At 43.6% G+C, this 21,116-nt stretch overlaps 1 protein-coding gene across 9 annotated transcripts in view; it reads left to right on the top strand.

Annotated features, from left to right (window-relative positions):
• LOC139277917 (intermembrane lipid transfer protein VPS13B-like) overlaps positions 1–21,116 on the top strand; it is a 1,209,249-nt gene that overhangs the window by 76,981 nt on the left and 1,111,152 nt on the right. For all 9 annotated transcript variants that reach the window (XM_070896555.1, XM_070896554.1, XM_070896561.1 and 6 more), the window contains exons 5-6: positions 13,723–13,890; positions 16,451–16,632. In XM_070896555.1, the coding sequence (XP_070752656.1) occupies positions 13,723–13,890; positions 16,451–16,632 (350 nt within the window). The remainder of the gene's footprint in view (positions 1–13,722; positions 13,891–16,450; positions 16,633–21,116) is intronic.

Raw genomic sequence — 21,116 nt, 5'->3', positions numbered from 1 at the left:
CGACTGGTCAAATCAAATCGCACTGGGTAGCCTGGAGGAGGAATTCATAGATTGCATACGGGATTGTTTCTTCGAACAGGATGTTACAGAACCTACAAAGGAGCAAGCTATCTTAGATCTGGTCCTGTGTAATGAGACAGGAATAATAAACGATCTCCTAGTAAAAGATCCTCTCGGAATGAGTGATCACAGTATGGTTGAATTTGTAGTACAGATTGAGGGTGAGGAAGTAGTGTCTCAAACGAGCATACTATGCTTAAACAAAGGGGACTACAGTGGGATGAGGTCAGAGTTGGCTAAAGTAGAGTGGAAACACAGACTAAACGGTGGCACAATTGAGGAACAGTGGAGGACTTTTTAAGGAGCTCTTTCATAGTGCTCAACAAAAATATATTCCAATGAAAAAGAAGGGCGGTAAGAGAAGGGATAACCAGCCATGGATAACCAGGGAAATTAAGGAGAGTATCAAATTAAAAACCAATGTGTATAAGGTGGCCAAGGTTAATGGGAAAATAGAAGATTGGGAAAATTTTAAACGACAGCAAAGAATGACTAAGAAAGCAATAAAGAAAGGAAAGATAGATTACGAAGATAAACTTGCGCAAAACATAAACGGATAGTAAAAGCTTTTACAGATATATAAAACGGTAAAGAGTGACTAAAGTAAATGTTGGTCCCTTAGAAGATGAGAAGGGGGATTTAATAATGGGAAATGTGGAAATGGCTGAGACCGTAAACAATTATTTTGCTTCGGTCTTCACAGTGGAAGACACAAACCATGCCAGAAATTGCTGGTCACAGGAATGTGGGAAGGAAGGACCTGGAGACAATCACTATCACTAGGGGGGTAGTGCTGGACAGGCTAATGGGACTCAAGGTAGACAAGTCCCCTGGTCCTGATGAAATGCATCCCAGGGTATTAAAAGAGATAGCGGAAGTTATAGCAGATGCATTCGTTATAATCTACCAAAATTCTCTGGACTCTGGGGAGGTACCAGCGGATTGGAAAGCAGCTAATGTAACGCCTGTTTAAAAAAGGGGGCAGACAAAAGGCAGGTAACTATAGGCCGGTTAGTTTAACATCTGTAGTGGGGAAAATGCTTGAAACTATCATTAAGGAAGAAATAGCGGGATATCTAGATAGGAATAGTGCAATCAAGCAGACGCAACATGGATTCATGAAGGGGAAATCATGTTTAACTAATTTACTGGAATTTTTTGAGGATATAACGAGCATGGTGGATAGAGGTGTACCGATGGATGTGTATTTAGATTTCCAAAAGGCATTCGATAAGGTGCCACACAAAAGGTTACTGCAGAAGATAAAGGTACGCGGGGTCAGTGGAAATGTATTAGCATGGATCGAGAATTGGCTGGCGAACAGAAAGCAGAGAGTCGGGATAAATGGGTCCTTTTCGGGTTGGAAATCGGTAGTTAGTGGTGTGCCACAGGGATCGGTGCTGTGACCACAACTGTTTACAATATACATAGATGACCTGGAAGAGGGGACAGAGTGCAGTGTAACAAAATTTGCAGATGACACAAAGATTAGTGGGAAAGCGGGTTGTGTGGAGGACACAGAGAGGCTGCAAAGAGATTTAGATGGGTTAAGCGAATGGGCTAAGGTTTGGCAGATGGAATACAATGTCGGAAAGTGTGAGGTCATCCATCTTGAGCGGGCGGGGGGGGGAAACAAAAAAATGGAATGCTATTTGAATGGGGAGAAATTACAACATGCTGCGGTGCAGACGGACCTGGGGGTCCTTGTGCATGAATCCCAAAAAGTTAGTTTGCAGGTGCAGCAGGTAATCAGGAAGGCGAATGGAATGTTGGCCTTCATTGCGAGATGGATAGAGTACAAAAGCAGGGAGGTCCTTCTGCAACTGTGTAGGGTATTGGTGAGGCCGCACCTGGAGTACTGCGTGCAGTTTTGGTCGCCTTACTTAAGGAAGGATATACTGGCTTTGGAGGGGGTACAGAGACGATTCACTAGGCTGATTCCGGAGATGAGGGGGTTACCTTATGATGATAGATTGAATAGACTGGGTCTTTACTCGTTGGAGTTCAGAAGGATGAGGGGTGATCTTCTAGAAACATTTAAAATAATGAAAGGGATGGACAAGATAGAGGCAGAGAGGTTGTTTCCACTGGTCGGGGAGACTAGAACTAGGGGGCACAGCCTCAAAATACGGGGGAGCCAATTTAAAACCGAGTTGAGAAGGAATTTCTTCTCCCAGAGGGTTGTGAATCTGTGGAATTCTCTGCCCAAGGAAGCAGTTGAGGTTAGCTCATTGAATGTATTCAAGTCACAGATATAGATTTTTAACCAATAAGGGAATTAAGGGGTATGGGGAGCTGGCGGGTAAGTGGAGCTGAGTCCACGGCCAGATCAGCCATGATCTTGTTGAATGGCGGAGCAGGCTCGAGGGGCTAGATGGTCTACTCCTGTTCCTAATTCTTATGTTCTTAGGTTCTTATAGAATCATAGAAATTTACAGCACAGAAGGTGACCATTTGGCCTATCGTGTCTGTGCCGGCCGAGAACTATTCAGCCTAATCCCACTTTCCAGCTTGTGATCCGTAGCCTTGTCGGTTACGGTACTTCAAGTGCATATCCAAGTACTTTTTAAATGTGGTGAAGGGTTTCTGCCTCTACCTTCCTTACAGACCCCCACCGCCCTCTGGGTGAAAAAGGTTACCCTCAACTCTCCTCTCATCCTTCTACCAATTACTTTAAATCTATTACCCCTGGTTAGTGACCTCACTGTAAAGGGAAATAGGTCATAGAAACATAGAAACATAGAAAATAGGTGCAGGAGTAGGCCATTCGAGCCTGCACCGCCATTCGATAAGATCATGGCTGATCATTCCTTCAGTACCCCTTTCCTGCTTTCTCTCCATACCCTTTGATCCCTTAGCCATATCTAACTCCCTCTTGAATATATCGAATGAATTGGAATCAACAACTCTCTGCAGCAGGGAATTCCATAGGTTAACAACTCTGAGTGAAGAAGTTTCTCCTCATCTCAGTCCTAAATGGCCAAGGGAGAACCAGTTGATGTGGTATATTTGGACTTTCAGAAGGCTTTCGACAAGGTCCCACACAAGAGATTAATGTGCAAAGTTCAAGCACATGGGATTGGGGGTAGTGTGTTGACATGGATTGAGAACTGGTTGTCAGACAGGAAGCAAAGAGTAGGAGTAAATGGGTACTTTTCAGAATGGCAGGCAGTGACTAGTGGGGTACCGCAAGGTTCTGTGCTGGGGCCCCAGCTGTTTACACTGTACATTAATGATTTAGACGAGGGGATTAAATGTAGTATCTCCAAATTTGCAGATGGCACTAAGTTAGGTGGCAGTGTGAGCTGCGAGGAGGATGCTATGAAGCTGCAGAGCGACTTGGTTAGGTGAGTGGGCAAATGCATGGCTGATGAAGTATAATGTGGATAAATGTGAGGTTATCCACTTTGGTAGTAAAAACAGAGAGACAGACTATTATCTGAATGGTGACAGATTAGGAAAAGGTAAGGTGCAACGAGACCTGGGTGTCATGGTACATCAGTCATTGAAGGTTGGCATGCAAGTACAGCAGGCGGTTAAGAAAGCAGATGGCATGTTGACCTTCATAGCGAGGGGATTTGAGTACAGGGGCAGGGAGGTATTGCTACAGTTGTTACAGGGCATTGGTGAGGCCACACCTGGAGTATTGTGTACAGTTTTGGTCTCCTAACCGAAGGAAGGACATTCTTGCTATTGAGGGAGTGCAGTAAAGGTTCACCAGACTGATTCCCGGGATGGCGAGACTGACCTATCAAGAAAGACTGGATCAACTGGGCTTGTATTCACTGGCGTTCAGAAGAATGAGAGGGGACCTCATAGAAGCATTTACAATTCTGATGGGTTTAGACAGGTTAGATGCAGGAAGAATGTTCCCAATGTTGGGGAAGTCCAGAACCAGGGGTCACAGTCTGAGGATAAGGGGTAAGCCATTTCAGACCGAGATGAGGAGGAACTTCTTCACCCAGAGAGTGGTGAACCTGTGGAATTCTCTACCACAGAAAGTAGTTGAGGCCAATTCACTAAATATATTCAAAAAGGAGTTAGATGTAGTCCTTACTACGAAGGGGATCAAGGGGTATGGTGAGAAAGCAGGAATGGGGTGCTGAAGTTGCATGTTCAGCCATGAACTCATTGAATGGCGGTGCAGGCTAGAAGGGCCGAATGGCCTACTCCTGCACCTATTTTCTTTGTTTTCTATGTTTTCTACCCCTTATCCTAAGACTATGTCCCCTGGTTCTGGACTTCCCCAACATTGGGAACATTCTTCCTGCATCTAACCTGTCCAGTCCCGTCAGAATCTTATACGTTTCTATGAGATCCCCTCTCATTCTTCTAAACTCCAGTGAATAAAGGCCCAGTTGATCCAGTCTCTCCTCATATGACAGTCCAGCCATCCCTGGAATCAGTCTGGTGAACCTTCGCTGCACTCCTTCAATAGCAAGAACGTCCTTCCTCAGATTAGGAGACCAAAACTGAACACAATATTCCAGGTGAGGCCTCACTAAGGCCCTGTACAACTGCAGTAAGAGCTCCCCCTCCTGTATTCAAATCCCCTAGCTATGAAGGCCAACATACCATTTGCCTTCTTCACTGCCCGCTTTCAGTGACTGATGAACCATGATACCCAGGTCTCGTTGCATCTCCCCTTTTCCTAATCTCCCGCCATTCAGATAATATTCTTCCGCCTTGTTTTTTCCCCCAAAGTGGGTAACCTCACATTTATCCACATTATACTGCATCTGCCATATATTTGCCCACTCGCCTCACCTGTCCAAATCACCCTGCAGCCTCTTAGCGTCCTCCTCACAGCTCACACCGCCACCCAGTTTAGTGTCACCAGCACACTCAATTCCATCATCTAAATCATTGATGTATATTGTAAATAGCTGGGGTCCTAGCACTGAGCCCTGCGGCACTCCAGTAGTCACTGTCTGCCATTCTGAAAAGGACCCGTTTATCCCGACAATCTGCTTCCTATCTGCCAACCAGTTCTCTATCCACGTCAGTACATTACCCCCAATACCATGTGCTTTGATTGTGTGGGACCTTGTCAAAAGCCTTTTGAAAGTCCAAATACACCACATCCACTGGTTCTCCTTTGTCCACTCTATTAGTTTCATCCTCAAAAAATTCCAGATGTGTTGAGCATGATTTCCTTTTCAAAAATCCATGCTGACTTGGACCGATCCTGTCACTGCTTTCCAAATGCGCTGCTATTTCATCCTTAATAATAGATTCCAACATTTTCCCCACTACTGAAGGGGCCTGTCTGCCCTCTCAAATTGGCTGCCGCGTTTACTAAAGGACAGTGACTACACTTTATTGGCTGCGAAGCTCTTCCTATCCACTCCATCTCTGCCCCTCATAATTTTATGCACCTCAATTAAGTCTCCCCTCAGTCTCCTCTGTTCCAAAGAAAACAACTCCAGCCTATCCAATCTTTCCCCATAGTTAAAATTCTCCAGTCCTGGCAACATCCTCATAAATGTCCTCTATACCTTCTTTCGTGCAATCTTATCTTTCCTGTAATATGGTGACCAGAACTTTCTGCAGTACTCTGACTGTGGTCTAACTAACCAGTGTCTTATTCAGAACAACACTCCTGTGACACCCACTGACAGAATCCAAGATTGGAAGCCCGTGAGGTGAGGTGGGTGGCTGGGTTAGGATGGGGAGGGAATGTTCACAAACAAGAGTGATGGCTTATCAATCAGTGGATATGTTTGTCCACAAACTGACTAGAAGTTGCCCTTCTCCCCGATTGGGGGTGGTAACCTTATGGGGCCGAAAGTCCCGCCCCCAATGTGGAATTAGGCCGTACGTCCCTCAAAGGAAGTGGAGTGCTGTTTCTAGCGCTCCGCTTCCTTTGAGGGGAGCTCCAGGGACAGTAGCGCAGCACTGAGTCCAGCGCTATGCGGATGCTCCGCATAGCATTGATGTGCTACAATGCCCTTCCCCTTTTATTAAAGGGGAGGGCCGCTGCGTGCTCTGCAGGTCCTTTGATGGCCACCATCAGGGAAACGATCGACCGGGCCAACAGCCCGGCACCTAAAACGGAGTGCTGGGCTGCACGATGGCAGCCCAGGTCGACGCGAGGGCCGCCATTGTTGGGTCGACCCTAGAGTTGGTCGACAAAGAAAGATGGTGGCCCGGGAGGAGTCGGCGCACACGGCAATTATGCCATTGGTTGCGCACCGGCCTGGGGCGCTAATTGCGGGGCACGGCGTGACCGGGACAGCAGCCATTAAATCTCTGGGGCAATTTCCTGGGAGGCAGTAACTTCTTCCCCCACCTCCCCCGGCGCTAACGGGCCTATAAAAAGGGGCAATTTTGCCCTCGAAACCTTCACTTAGACAAACACATGATTCTCTATGGGATAACTTGCCTGCATCTCTGCATTAAGTGCAGTTTTCTGAATTTTGAGAACAAGTGCAATTTGCTGTCCATGCTTTCAAAGTGGGGATTTGGCCTGTAGCCTCTGGTATATTTCGATGCAAGTACACCTGATAAAGAACCTTGGTTGAATGAAATGTGGAGTTTTAAGAGATCTATTTATTTACGCCTTCTGAACTCCCCAGGTTGCTTTATTAGCGAATTTTTTGAGTGCATCTAATGGCCCAGATTTTTCTGTCAAAATAACGGTGCGGCTAATGTTGTTCACTGTTATTTGTGCAAAAATGGTACAGCAACTTCAGGCAAGGGGCAGATTTGTGGTGAACTCAAATATCCAAAAGTTTCTGTCCAAGTTGCACCGCTCCACCATTGGCTTTGCAAAAACAGGATTGCGCTGACTGGCTCACCGTTGAACTGCACTGAACAGTATGAAGTTGCTGTATTTGTGCGGTCGACACAAACTAAACTTGCTGCAGAAAGTTAAGTCATCCATTCCAGTCCAAATAACCTTTTAACGATGTGATGAATGCTAATTACTGCCAATCATTCTCTCGACACTGAAAATTAACTTTACAAGTGTGGAGTCTCATGCCTTCAGGTTTTAATGGTTGTTGGAGATTTAATGGGCTCAATTTTCCCCAAAGCTTTTTTTTGGCGTACTTGAAGAGTTACGCCCGTTTTCTTGGGGCTTAATTGCGCCAAAAAAAAATGTTCTAAGTTTTCCCCGTTGGATTTCTTCATTTTGGCGTGCCCTTTAGTTTTGGGGGTGGAGTTTTGATCGGCACCAAAAGATCGGGCTGCCATGGTAACCAGGGGCACAACGCGAGCTGAGGCTGCAAAGTGAAACATGCAGCCAGTTCCCAACACATTACATCAATTTAAAAACACACAAAAATATATTACAGCAACTTACCTGCTGGTCTGCTCCCCTGCCCGACATTCCAGGCTGAATGGCGGCCTCCTCCTGGTCAGGTCCTTCCCCTCTCCCCCCATGGCATCTGCTGCACTTACCTGCACCAATTTCTTTAACTCTCCAGAAGATTTTTCTGGAGAGGCCACATACATTAGCTTAAGCAGAACTGGATTGACTCTCAGCTGGTCAAACTTGCCTTAATGGCCAGAATTGGCACGCGTGGCATGTTACGCCCCTTTCGCTGAAAAAAAAAACTAACCTAAAAAAATCGTAACTAATTGAGTTATGCTGGTGCAAATTGATTGGGGAAACTGGTTTTTAAACTTCGGCCAAAAAAACCGGCGCAAATCACTGGGGAAAATTGAGCCCCACGAATGCAATTTTTTTTACTTTTCCTTTCAGTTTTTTCTCTCTCAATCCAGTCTTTCTTTCTCTCTCTATTTCTCTCTCTACCTGGCTTGGCATGGAATTCACCACTTTAATTTATACTTCCTTCTCTGTGCTTTTAATTGCACAATCCTTCAACGTGATTGGTTAAGGAGATGCACTGTTGCTTCCCCTGTTCACTCGGGTCCCAGATGCTCGATTTTCTCTTGCTGCACCGCTATCTCCTCGCACTTACAGCAACTTGCCATGCAAAAAATTTAAAAACCTAAACGTGCCGGGACACGTCTGACTCACCACAGAGGATGATGGTAGCCCTGCCACGGCAGAAGTTTCAGAGAGCAGCAAATTTTAGATTTTTGAGATCAAAATATATGTGTTGATGGACTTGAACGGAAGTGCTACTGTACATGTAATTATACTTTTGTGATCTAGTTTATTTGTGCTGCGGGGGAACAGTGTAACCTGAATATATGATGTATTGACAGCTTCACACCAAAGATTTAAGTTTAAAAATATTTTAATGAAACTTAATTTATTTTTAAAGAGAAATTTTCCATGTGACTTTTGTTAAAAGCGTTATTCAGGAGTGCACTGAAAGGTGGAGCCCCCTGGGAGGACAGACGCACCAACATTAGCGCTCTCGACTCGGCCAACATCCCCAACATTGAAGCACTGACCACACTTGATCAGCTCCGCTGGGCAGATCACATTGTCCGCATGCCAGACACGAGACTCCCAAAGCAAGCGCTCTTCTCAGAACTCCTTCATGGCAAACGAGCCCCAGGTGGGCAGAGGAAACATTACAAGGACACCCTCAAAGCTTCCTTGATAAAGTGCAACATCCCCACCGACACCTGGGAGTCCCTGGCCAAAGACCGCCCTAAGTGGAGGAAGTGCATCCGGGAGGCCGCTGAGCACATCGAGTCTCATCGCTGAGAGCATGCAGAAATCAAGCGCAGGCAGCGGAAAGAGCGTGTGGCAAATCTGTCCCACTCTCCCTTGCCCTCAACGACTGTCTGTCCCACCTGTGTAAGGGACTGTGGCTCTCGTATTGGACTGTTCAACCACCTAAGGACTCATTCGAAGAGTGGAAGCAATTCTGGCCAAGAATGGATGATGATGAGCCTCCACATACCACAAATTGAGGGTATGCTAGCATCATCATAGGCAGTCCCTCGCAGTCAAGGATAACTTGCTTTTGCACTTAAAAATGAGTTCTCGGGTGTCTGAACAGCCCAATGTGGGACCTACAGTCTCTGTCACAGGTGGGGCAGACGATGTTGAAGGAACGGGTGGTGCGGGGGGGGCCTATGTTGCCGCGTGGTCCTTCTGCTGTCTGCGCTTGGCTCCAGCTTTCTCTCGGCGAAGAGACTCGAGGTGTTCAGCCCGGATGCTTTTCCTCCACTATGGATGGTCTTGGGCCTGGGATGTCCAGTTGTCGGGGGGATGTTACATTTTATCAAGGAGGCTTTGAGGGTGTCCTTGAAGTGTTTCCTCTGCCCACCTGGGGCTCACTTGCCGTGTCGGAGTTCCGAGTAGAGCGCTTGTTTTGGGAGTCTCGTGTCAGGCATGCGGATGATGTGGCGCGTCCAGCAGAGCTGATCGAGCGTGGTCAGTGCTTTGATGCTGGGGATGTTGGCCTGAGCGAGAACACGGATATTGGTGCGCCTATCCTGCCAATGGATTTGCAGGATCTTGCGGAGGCAGCTTTGGTGATACTTAAGTGTTTTGAGGTGCCTGCTGTACATAGTCCATGTCTCTGAGCCACCTAGGAGGGCTCTGTAGACCATGAGCTTGGTGCTGGATTTGAGGTCGTGGTCTTCAAATACACTTCCTCAGACGACCGAAGGCCACGCTGGCACACTGAAGACGGTGTTGGACCTCGTCGTCGATATCTGCCTTTGTTGATGGTAGGCTCCCGAGGTATGGAAAATAGTCCACGTTGTGCAAGGCCTCGTCGTGGATTTTGATAAACGGAGGGCAGGTTGGTAGAGGACGTTGGTCCTCCAGATGTTTAGTGTAAGGCCCATGCCCTCCTACGCCTCGGTGAAGGTGTTGACGATGGCTTGGAGTTCAGCCTCCGAGTGTGCGCAGACGCAAATGTCGTCTGCGTACTGTAATTCGATGACGGAGGGTGGGCTGAACTTGGATCTAGCCTGGAGGCAGCGGAGGTTGACCTGTAATTTAGCTTCACTCCAGCGGGGAGCTTGCTGAGGGCGAGATGGAGCATTGCAGCAAGGAAGATATGGAAGAGCGTTGGTGCAATGATGGAGCCTTGCTTGACCCCGGTCTGACGTGGAATGGGTCTGTGATGGATCTGTTGGTCAGGATCACAGCTTGCATGTCATCGTGGAACAGGCGGAGGATAGCGACAAACTCTTGAACAGCCAAATCTGAAGAGGACGCTCCATGATCCCTCGTGGTTGACTGTGTCGAAAGCTTTTGTGAGGTCAAAGAAGGCCATGTACAAGGGTTGGTGCTGTTCCCTGCATTTTTCTTGTATCTGCCGCGCGGTGAAGATCATGTCCATTGTGCTCATTAGTGGTCAGAATCTGCATTGCAACTCTGGGAGGAGCTCTTAAGCCACGGGGATAAGATGATTGAGGAGGATTCTTGCAATGACTTTCCCGGTGGTCGACAGCAGGGAGATTCCTCTGTGGTAGCATTGTGGTTATGTTCGTGGACTAGTAATCCAGTGGCCTGGATTAATAATCCAGAGGCGCGAGTTCAAATCGCACCACGGCAGCTGTGGAATTTAGCTTCAATTAATTAAATAAAATCTGAAATAAAAAGCTAGTATCAGTAATGGTAACCATGAAACCACCGGATTGTCCTAAAAACCCATCTGGTTCACTAATATCACTAAGGGAAGGAAATCTGCCGTCTTTACCCGGTCTGGCCTATGTGACCCCAGACCCACAGCAATGTGTGGTTGACTCTTAATTGTCCTCTGAAATGGCCTAGAAAGCCACTCCGATGTATTCAAGAAGGCAGCTCACCACCACCTGCTCAAGGGTAATTCGGGATGGCAATAAATGCCGGCCGAGCCAGCGATGCCAACATACCGTGAACAAATATAAAAAATAAAACCGACCTATTCATCCTTGCTAACTTTGCGGTTATATAGTTTGTAGTAGGTTAATGTTAAGTGGTCACTTAACTTAAAGTCTCGACCAACTAGCACAATGGTACAGATTCTAGGGCTTTGTATTACACAAGAGCAGGAGAACACATGCGTCACCACCTGTCTGCAATGTCAGGACATTTGCACGTGTGTGCTCAGTGCACGACTTCTGCAGAACCTGTCCGATAGTGTGAGGAGAATGTTGAGCACTCAAACAGCGAAGAAGCCCTTACAAGTCTCGGTGATCTCTTACTTAACTGAGCCAGAAGAAATCATCCTTTCAAAAGGGCTGACAGCACTTCTGAAAGATTTTCGCAAGAGGCAATATAAAAATTATGGTCAAATACATATTTTGGTGACATAAATGGGAAGTGAAGCTGGTACATATTCATCTGTAGCTTTTACTGTCCATGCTCAATTAAGCAATTATTAAGTAAAAAAATTTGCTTTGCATTCCCTTACAGAACACATTTCAGCATGCTGTTATCCACTAGCCAAGACTTCAATTAAAGAGATTCCTCATCCTGGTTCCAAATTAAACCAATCACTCAATTTTGATGCTTTATAAACTCATATGTTCGTCATTAAGGTCTACAGCCACATGTGCGCTACAATTCTCTTGGAGGATGGCCTGTCTCATCTTTATTACCTCTGCAAGGGAATCAGTCAACTGTTAACTCTTAGTTACAGATTCTTCTTGCGGAAAGTTTTCAGTGATAGAGTTACCATGAGTTCAGTTCCTAAGGTCTTTCCATTGGGAGTTTCTGATTTCCTTATTAGTGCAATGGGAAGAAACTATTCTTGCAATAGATATAAAAATCTTTCTGCACAACAGAGCTTTCTGGCATTGCAAGATTATTGGTGACTGTGGAGGAGAAAAAAAGCACTTGGCGGGTATGATATTTCACTCCTGGATTTTGCAGATGATGTCGTTTACTATGCACTGGGAATGCATAATGGAGTTCGTTTTTCCAGCTATGATACGGTTGAGCAATTTTAAATGGGCTTTTTCCCAGTAGACTGTTATGCAGGTGCTGACTGTGTCAATTGTTGACACAACTCAAGTCTTTCTGCTTAATAGAGAGTGCAGTGTAGAACACCAGTATGCTGGCCTTTACAAATTAGATCCAGAAATAAAAATAACAGGAGGTTAAATGTTAGCTTACTGTTTTTTTTTCAGTGGGGGGGCGGGACAGGAGAAGAACTAATGGGAGCGAAATTCATTTCAAAACCTCACGAGAAGACACTTAAGTATTGGCCCTGAAATCCCGGTCGCAGGCTTCCCAGCGGGCGCTTGACAGGAAATGTTAAAGATGCGCACCTACCTGTTCCTGCTGCGCCCACCAGTGATCCTGGTCCTGAGGCCTCCACTCCCTGCGCATCGCAGCGCATACAAGTCTGGACGTCCGTATGCTGAAGCTGGAGTCACATGGCATTGGGCAGCCAATCAAGGAACAGTATTTTCTCATTCATAATAATGGGAACTCCGTAAGTTGGAGTTCCCATTTTTATGAATGAGGAAACCCCCCCCAACACCAAAACACAAATTAAAAGAAATAGAAAAAATACATCACATTTAAGATTAATTTAAATTAAAGTTAATAAATGTCTTTGAAAAAATATTTTTCCTATTTTTAAAAGTTTTTTAATTGATTTAAAATAAACTTGTCTTCATGGGCAGGATTTTTAACATTAAAATATGTTTTTAAATTTTAATTTGCTATGTTTTTGTACGTTCTAAAACTCTCACGCCGGTAAAAGTAGGCTCTGCGCTGGGTAAGATATGGGTAAATATCGCAATCTTTCCCCACATTGCGTGCCGAAAACTGGCTTTTGCGATGCCTTCCCGGGTCCGTGTACACTCCGTACAGACCCAGGGAAGCCGGGATTTCTAGACCATTGAATATGTTTAATTTGGCATCTAGATTATTTAAATATTAGTGCTTCAGCAGCTTGAGCCACGAAGCAAATTTAATATAAGTGTTCAATCTGTTCTAGCGGAGACTTTTTAAGCAAGCTCAATTGTACAGTCCAGCATAGTGATGCTCCTTGAATACTGAATGTTCCTGAAGCAAATTGCTGCAAAACAAATGTAACTGCACCCTCAGTGAGAAAAACAAAAATAATTCAATATTGGTGGCAATAAAAAATTAAAAGCGAAATGGAAACTAAACCAAAGATAATTTGCTAAATTTAGAACAAAATGGTAGTTTAAAAAATGTAATTTTTAAAAACTTTCATATTTTTCCTTGCCTTAATTTTGATCAATCCACTTCTATTGTTTCCTGTCTCATTCTTTGTTGATTGTAGTTAACACTCCGATTTAAAAAAAAAGGATCCCATTTATATAAAAAAACCCCGACAGTATAATAAAATATTTGAAACATCAATATTGCCAGTTTTATCGGTAATTGTTAGTGATTTATACCTTTTTATTTTTCACGGTTTTGAGCAAGCTGAGATGGTGGGGGAGGGAGAACTCTCGAAAACCGGTTGCGTGTGAGAACAGAGATGCTGTTCGGGAATGTTCTGGCCCAATACGACCGTTGACTATTATTTTTCGAGATGGAAGGAGAAAGTTGGAACAGCGAGCGTGGTTGAAAATAGTTAATTGTAATGGTCGTGCAGTAGTTCTGTGCCACTGTATAAAATCAATAGGATCGGGAAAGGGCAGGGGAGTGGGACGAGTTGAAGTGCTCTTGCAGAGAGCCAGCATGGGTTCAACGGGCCGAATGGCCTACTGTGCTGTAACCATTCTATGATTCTAAGTCTCCATGTGTTGCAAAGACTTGCTGTGTAGAGTTAAGTGACGTTAATTATGTCTTGCTCTTTTATCCTGCTGTAGGTTATGTACAGAGTCTGATCAGGCGTGTTGTGAACAATGTAAACATTGTAGTAAACAACCTCATCTTGAAGTATGTGGAGGACGACATTGTTCTGTCAGTCAACATTACCTCAGCAGAATGTTACACAGTGGATGAGTTTTGGGATCGAGCCTTCATGGACATCTTAGGTGAGTGAAATAGATCCTTTCCGCATGTCTGCTCCTGCAAGTGTGGGAATGCAAAATTATTTAATAAAGCAGGGTAGTTGAGAATGAAATGGAGTTTGTTAATTTGTGAATAATAGTTATGCCGCTCAGCTGGAAGACGGAAGAGAATAGTGTAGTTAACCATCTCAAAGGCTGCAGACAGGTCGAGAAGGATGAGGGATAATAGGGTGTCATTTGTGACTTTGACGAGCCGTTTCAGTACGGTTGTGGGATGGAAACCTGATTGGAGGGATTCAAACATACAGTTGTAGGAAACAAGGGCATGGATTTGGGAGACGACAACACATTCAAGGACTTTAGAGAGGAAAGATAAGGGAGTCTAGGGTTATGGGGAGAGGGTGGGGAAATGGAGTTGAGGCCAACATCAGATCAGCCATGATCTCATTGAATGGTGGACCAGGCTCGAGGGGCCAGGTGGCCTACTCTTGCTCCTATTACTTATGTTCTTATGAAAGGGAGGTTGGAGATTTGTTGGTAGTTTGCAAGGACAAAGGGTTCAAGGGTAGAGTTTTTGAGGAGAGGGATGATGATGGTAGATTTGAAGGGGAGGGGAACAGCACCTAAGGAGAGGGAGCCATTAACGATATCAGCTAACTTGGGGGCCAAGAAGGGAAGTTGGTCGGTCAGCAGTTTGGTTGGGGATAGGGTTGAGGGAGCAGGAGATGGATCTCGTGGACAGGATGAGCCCATGCCACAAACAGTTTAATTTGTCATTTATTGTATTGCTGTTTGTGGGATCTTGGCATGCTAATTGGTTGCCACAGTCCCCTCCATTACAACTGTGATTGTAATTCAAAGATAAACGATGGACAATGGAGCACTTTGGGACGTCCTGAGGTCATGAAAGATGCTATATAAATGAAGTATTTTTCCTTTATTAAAACATACCCATTGTACTGTCGGAACAGCTCAAGTTTATAATTGAAGTGTTTAAAAAGTTTTCTTTGCACCAGTTGCTATTATAAAGGTTGCAAGAGCTTGATATCAGGGTGGCACGACATCTTCATATCCAACACCAAAACTTAAACTGATGCTAGTTTGACAGCTGTTGCTGGAAGTGTTGTATTGCTATGAAGCAAGATGTTCAGTATAATTGGCCATTAAATCCTGGTATGAGTGCAGTGCTTTTCATGATCTTAATTGGGAATCATGCCCACTGGTGTGCAAGCTAGAGGAATTGTGTTGGTGAATAAATTTTTTTTTTTTTCATGGGATGTAGATCTTTTATGCTATGCACAGCTGCATGTGGCTTTCATCTCTTCTGTGCTTTACAGTGGAATGAACAGCACTTCAAGCTGCTTTAACTAGTGTGCATGCCAGTTCGATGAGAGATTTCCTTATCACCAGGAGCAATTTCATATTATGCACATTTGTCGCATGGCCATTGTATTGAAAGCAATAGAGTCAATTGTATAGTTAACCTAGTCTCAATCATCATCTGAGAAAATGCATAAAGTTCATTGTTGCATTTCTTTTAAGTTTTGTTGCAAAAGTGTACTTGAGGCAGTCCAGTTCTTCACATTGATTTTGCAGTTTTACCGATTACTGCCAGTAAGTGAATATAGTCCATGTTTCATAACAGTTAAAGTGTCAGCCACGGCTCAGTGGGTAGCACTCTCGCCTCTGAGTCAGAAGGTTGTGGGTTCAAGTCCCACTCCAGGGACTTGAGCATAAAAAATCTAGGCTGACACTCCAGTGCAGTACTGAAGGAGTGCTGCACTGTCGGAAATGCCATCTTTTGGATGAGACGTCAAACCGAGGCCCCGTCTGCGCTCTCAGGTGGACGTAAAAGATCCCCTGGCACTATTTTGAAGAAGAGCAGGGGAATTATCCCCGGTGTCCTGGCCAATATTTATCCTTCAATCAACATCACTAAAACAGATTATCTGGTCATTATCACATTGCTGTTTGTGGGAGCTTGCTGTGCAAAATCGGCTACTGCGTTTCCTACTTTACAAAAGTGCCTGCACTCCAAAAGTATTTAATTGGCTGTAAAGCGCTTTGGGACATCCTGAGGTCGTGAAAGACGCTATAGAAATGCAATTCTTTTTATGACACTTTCCTGCCCCCACTTTCTCTCCCAACACTGCTTTTGGCAGAAGCTGAAACCACAAGTAAGAACCCGAATGAATATATTACGGTACAGGACAATTGACCAGATACATTTAATGAAGTTATTGTAAAATAGGTAATGTTTTGATTTTTAAAAAAGAATTGTTGAATATCATCATTTGCACATGAAAAATGTCAGAAAAATAAGCAGACATCAACTAATTGTGATGGTTAAAATATTAACAATTTCATCGTCTTCCAATTCTAAAAGTAGTTTTAATGTTAAATCTTCACAAAAATCTTAACTCAAAATCATGAAGTAAGGTTTATGCAATAGGCAAGATTGTTAAATTATACGTAGATATATAAATATATACACACCATATGTGAGCTTTCTGTTGGGATAATTGTACAATGATGCTGTCGTTCATATTCATTCAATAATTTCAATCTACTGCATGCTCTTCAGCTCCAGAATTGGTATTGAGGAAGGTGATCAACTTTTCTGATTGCACTGTTTGTCTGGACAAGCGAAATGCAAGTGGAAAGATTGAGTTTTACCAGGACCCTTTGCTCTACAAATGCTCCTTCTGCACCCGATTGCATTTTACCTATGACAACCTCAACTCTAAAATTCCATCAATCATCAAGGTACGTATCCAAGAGCATTTTATATTCATGTCGCAACTACTTCTTCAGTGGGGATGACTGAATTATTATTGGGGAATGATTGCAGAAGTGTTTAAGTATGTGTTAATGACTGAGCTGTGAGGTTTTCAAGTACTAAATGTATATGTTGGAGCAATTCATCAGTTTTGTGTATCTTGAGATATATTTTTAAGAAACATGACTTTACAACATGCTATTTTTAACAATATTTCATCACAACTGTGCATACCTGTACTCTTTAAAATATAAATAAATATGCAAACTCATTGCACCTAAAAAAACCTTTTTAAAAATGACTCAATTTTTTCCAGTGGAAGAAAATTTTATTTTAAATGGAATGTGCTTAGTCTTCAGAAACACCTTGCATAAATCTTGTTGATGCCCTTCTTTCCTGCATCTTAAATTTGAAATTATTTAAGTTGATGATGTGAACATGACATTGAGTTCCCATCAATTCTGTTTGATAAGTTTACATGGAATGCAGGTGGGTAATGGAATTCTATGACCTTTGAATTAGGTAAAATTCTATGAATGAAGGAATCAGTTAAAGCAAATACAGACTTCAAGTGCCAGCTGTGGCTCAGTGGTAGCACCCTCTTGGAGTCAGAAGGTTGTGGGTACAGGTCCCACTCCAGGGACTTGAACACAAAAATCTGCGGGAGTGCTGTACTGTCAGAGGAATGGCTTAGCTGGTGCCTCTCTGGTGGATATAAAAATCCGATGGCACTATTTTGAAGAAGAGCAGGGAAGTTATCTCCGGTGTCCTAGCCAATATGTATCCCTCAATCAACATCACTTTTTTAAAAAAAAAAACAGGTTATCACATTGTTATTTGTGGGAGCTTGCTGTGTACAAATTGGCTGCTGCGTTTCCAACATTGCAACAGTGATCACAATTCAAAAAGCATTTAATTGGCCGTAAAGCGCTTTAGGACGTCCGGTGGTTGTGAAAGGCGCTATAAAAATGCAAGTTTTTCTTTTACAAAGCCCATTAAACACAGTTTTTTTTTCTTTCACACCATCCTGTGTTCACTCTTGAAATAACTTGATATTTTTATACAAGGCAAGTTGATGTGAACAATTACAAATGCGACTTTTGTGTTACTAGACGTTTGTGATCCAAATTGAACAAAAGAATAGTAGATTTTTAAAAATGTATTCATTCATGGAATGTTGGCGTTGATGCCAAGACCAGCATTTATTGCCCTTTCCTAATTGCTCTTGAGAAGGTGCCGCCATTTCAGAGGAGTAGTTAAGAGTCAACCACATTACTGTGGGTCTGGAGTCAGACTGGGTAAGGGCGACAGATTTCCTTCCCTAAAGGACATGAGTGAACCAGATGGGTTTTTACAACATTCCGGTAGTTTCCTAGGGCTGAAGTTTCGGCCTGAGTTGCTCCTATTTTTTTGGAACAACTAGTTTAGAATGGAGCATCTTAGAAATTGCAATTCTCGGCATTTAGTTTGCTCTAGTTCTAGTCAGTTAGCATAGTTTCATTTTAGAACAGATTTTTTTTTCAAAAGGGGGCGTGTCCAGCCACTTAAGCCTGTTTTGCAAGTTTAGGCAGCGAAAACTTACTCCAAACTAACTTAGAATGGAGTAAGTGTAGATTTTTGTACGCTCAGAAAAACCTTGCCTACACTTATAAATCAGGCGTAGGGAACGAAAGATAGGGGGGCGGAGGGAAGTTTACAAACATTAAACACTTCACTTTTACAAATAAAGAGCCATCATCAATAATGAATGATAAATAAATAATTCAATAAATCAACCAAAAATTAAAAAATCAAATATTAAAAGTTTTTTTTAAATTAATCAATAAATAAAAAATTATTTCTACTCGCCTACTGCAGCACCGGGAGCTCTCGAACAGCGTGCTGAGATGCCCCCTCCCACTGTCAGTAAGCGGTGGGGGAAGAGAGGTCCAGTCCGATCTTCGCCCGGTGAGCCATTCGGCTAGGGTTGGGCCCCTCCCATGCAGCTTCAGGGGCTTGGAGCTACTGCACATGCGCACACTAGCGCGTATGTGCAGAGGTCCCGGCACTGTTTTCAGCGCCGGGACCTGGCACCGTCCCCGACCCCTTGTGCTGCGCCACGCCAAGCATGAAGACGTCCTGAGGTGACCGGAGAATCACAACGTAAGTTTTCGCCGCCCTTTTTCTTCCAGTAAGTCGGCGCACCTTATCGAGATGCGCTGTTTTTCCAGAGGGTGAAACTTGGGCCCCGAGTCACCATTATTGATACTTGCCTTTTGTTGTTTAGAGTTAATTAACTGAATTTTAAATTCCCCAGCTGCTGTGGTGGGATTTGAACTCGTGTTTCTGGATCATTAGTCCAGGCCTCTGGATTACTAGTTCAGTAACATAACCACTATGCTACCAAGCATATCTTTTTGTCTTGAAGTGGTACTTCATCAATCTCCACATTGGTGAGGGCGACCAGTTAATTACTGCTGCCAACAAATTATAATGGACCTGACTAGATATTTACTGCATGTCACTGTGGTCCATGAAGCATTACGCATATGTTTGTAAATCCTTTAAGTGATTTCCTGATGACCAGCTGCTGAAATGAAGCTGGAAGGCAGCAGTTACCCAGAGATTGGTAGGAATTGGAACTTGCTACCATATGGAGTAGTTGAGGCGAATAACACAGATGCCTTAAAGGGGAAACTAGATACTACATGAGGAGAAAGGAATCGAAGTAAATGAAAAAAGGCATATACTGTATTTTTCAATTGCATACAGGCAATTTCTTCAGTCATTCTATTTATTCTCAATTATCAAATGCAGTCGAAGTGCTAATTAATCATGTCGGAGAATATTTTAGAATTACCCTCCCTCTTATTTCCTTTCCCCAACATACATAATTATTCAGACTCAGTCTTGCTGCCAAAAATTTCTCAATGCTGTTCTGTAACTGACAAAAATAAGTCACTTTTGTCTAGGCTTTGGTTTGGTTTGGTAGCTGTCCCTTTTAAACCCAGTTCTATTGGCACCGAATTGCCTGGAAACTTGCTTGTGCTTCTATGTATTTGGACAAAAGGAGCAAGTTGGCCAATGCAGAGCAAATTTAAAGCATCATTGTCCTGTCCACACAAGAAATCTTCATATGTGGAGGAACCAGAACGATCATAGTCATGGAGGGCTTTATCTTGCTTAGGTGAGGCCACACCTGGAATACTGCGTGCAGTTTTGGCTTCCATATTTATGAAAGGCTATACTTGCTTTGGAGGCATTTCAGAGAAGGCTCACTAGGTTGATTCAGGGGAAAGGTTGAGTAGGTTGGGCCTCTACTCATGGGAATTCAGAAGAATGAAAGGTGATCTTATTGAAACATAAGATTATGAGGGGGCTTGACAAGGTGGATGCAGAGAGGATGTTTCCACTGATTGGGGGAGACTAGATCTAGAGGGCATGATCTTAGAATCGGGGCCACACATTTAAAACAGAGATGAGGAGAAATTTTTTCTGAGGGTTGTAACTCTCTGTAAATTGCTGCCTCGGAGAGCTGTGGAAGCTGGGACATTGAATAAATTTGAGACAGAAATAGACAGTTTCTTGAGCGATAAGGGGTTATGGGGAGCGGGTGGGGAAGTGGAGCTGAGTCCATGATCAGATCAGCCATGATCTTATTGAATGGCGGAGCAGGCTCGAGGGGCCGTATGGCCTAATCCTGTTCCTATTTCTTATGTTCTTATGTTTCCCCAAAAAGCATTTTCTGCCCAACATTAATGATCCTCAAATTGAAGGGGGAAAAATTCCAAAACATTCAGGGGGCAAGTCTCCAATGATTCACATCTTCAGTTCTGAACATAATTTATAAGATATATGAAAGCGGTCAAGTAACACTCTTGTATATTTCCCCTAATTGAGCTTTCTGCCACAAAGAAAAACTATTCTTAAGTAACTTAAAAGAGCATTGCCTTTATGCAAGTGCTTGGAAAATAATTTTTTTGGGGACCGATATCAAGTGCCTTTTTCACTAGGATGTTATATATAAGAATAACCATGATGCATTTTGACAGTATCATTTCATTAATGTTGAAATGTTTTCCAAAGAGACATGGGGCCCAAAATTGCCTAGGAGTTGCTCCGTTTTTTTTTGGAGCAATTTGATTTTTCTGGAGTATCTTAAAAATCCCTATTTTGCACATTCAATTTGCGCCAGTGTAAGTTAGGATTTTTTTTAGTTTAGTTTTGTTCAAAAGGTAGCATTACCAGCCACCTATGCCCGTTTTGGCCATTTAAGCCACTTTGGACAGCTAATAGTTACTCCAAACTAACTTGGGCCAGCGTATGTGGCCACTTGTGGCAGCACAGAAAACCCTTGCAGAGAAATCAGTGCAGGTAAGTACTTAATGACTTGACTAAAGAATGTGAATAGGATCAAACAGCGATACAGGACATCAGATGACAAACTTTGCAAAGTTAATTTACTATATAACAAGCATTCATGGAAGCTGAA

This window comes from Pristiophorus japonicus, chromosome 1 (assembly GCF_044704955.1).
Source record: "Pristiophorus japonicus isolate sPriJap1 chromosome 1, sPriJap1.hap1, whole genome shotgun sequence".
Lineage (NCBI taxonomy): Eukaryota > Metazoa > Chordata > Chondrichthyes > Pristiophoridae > Pristiophorus > Pristiophorus japonicus.
This window is presented reverse-complemented; position numbering and strand designations above follow the sequence as displayed.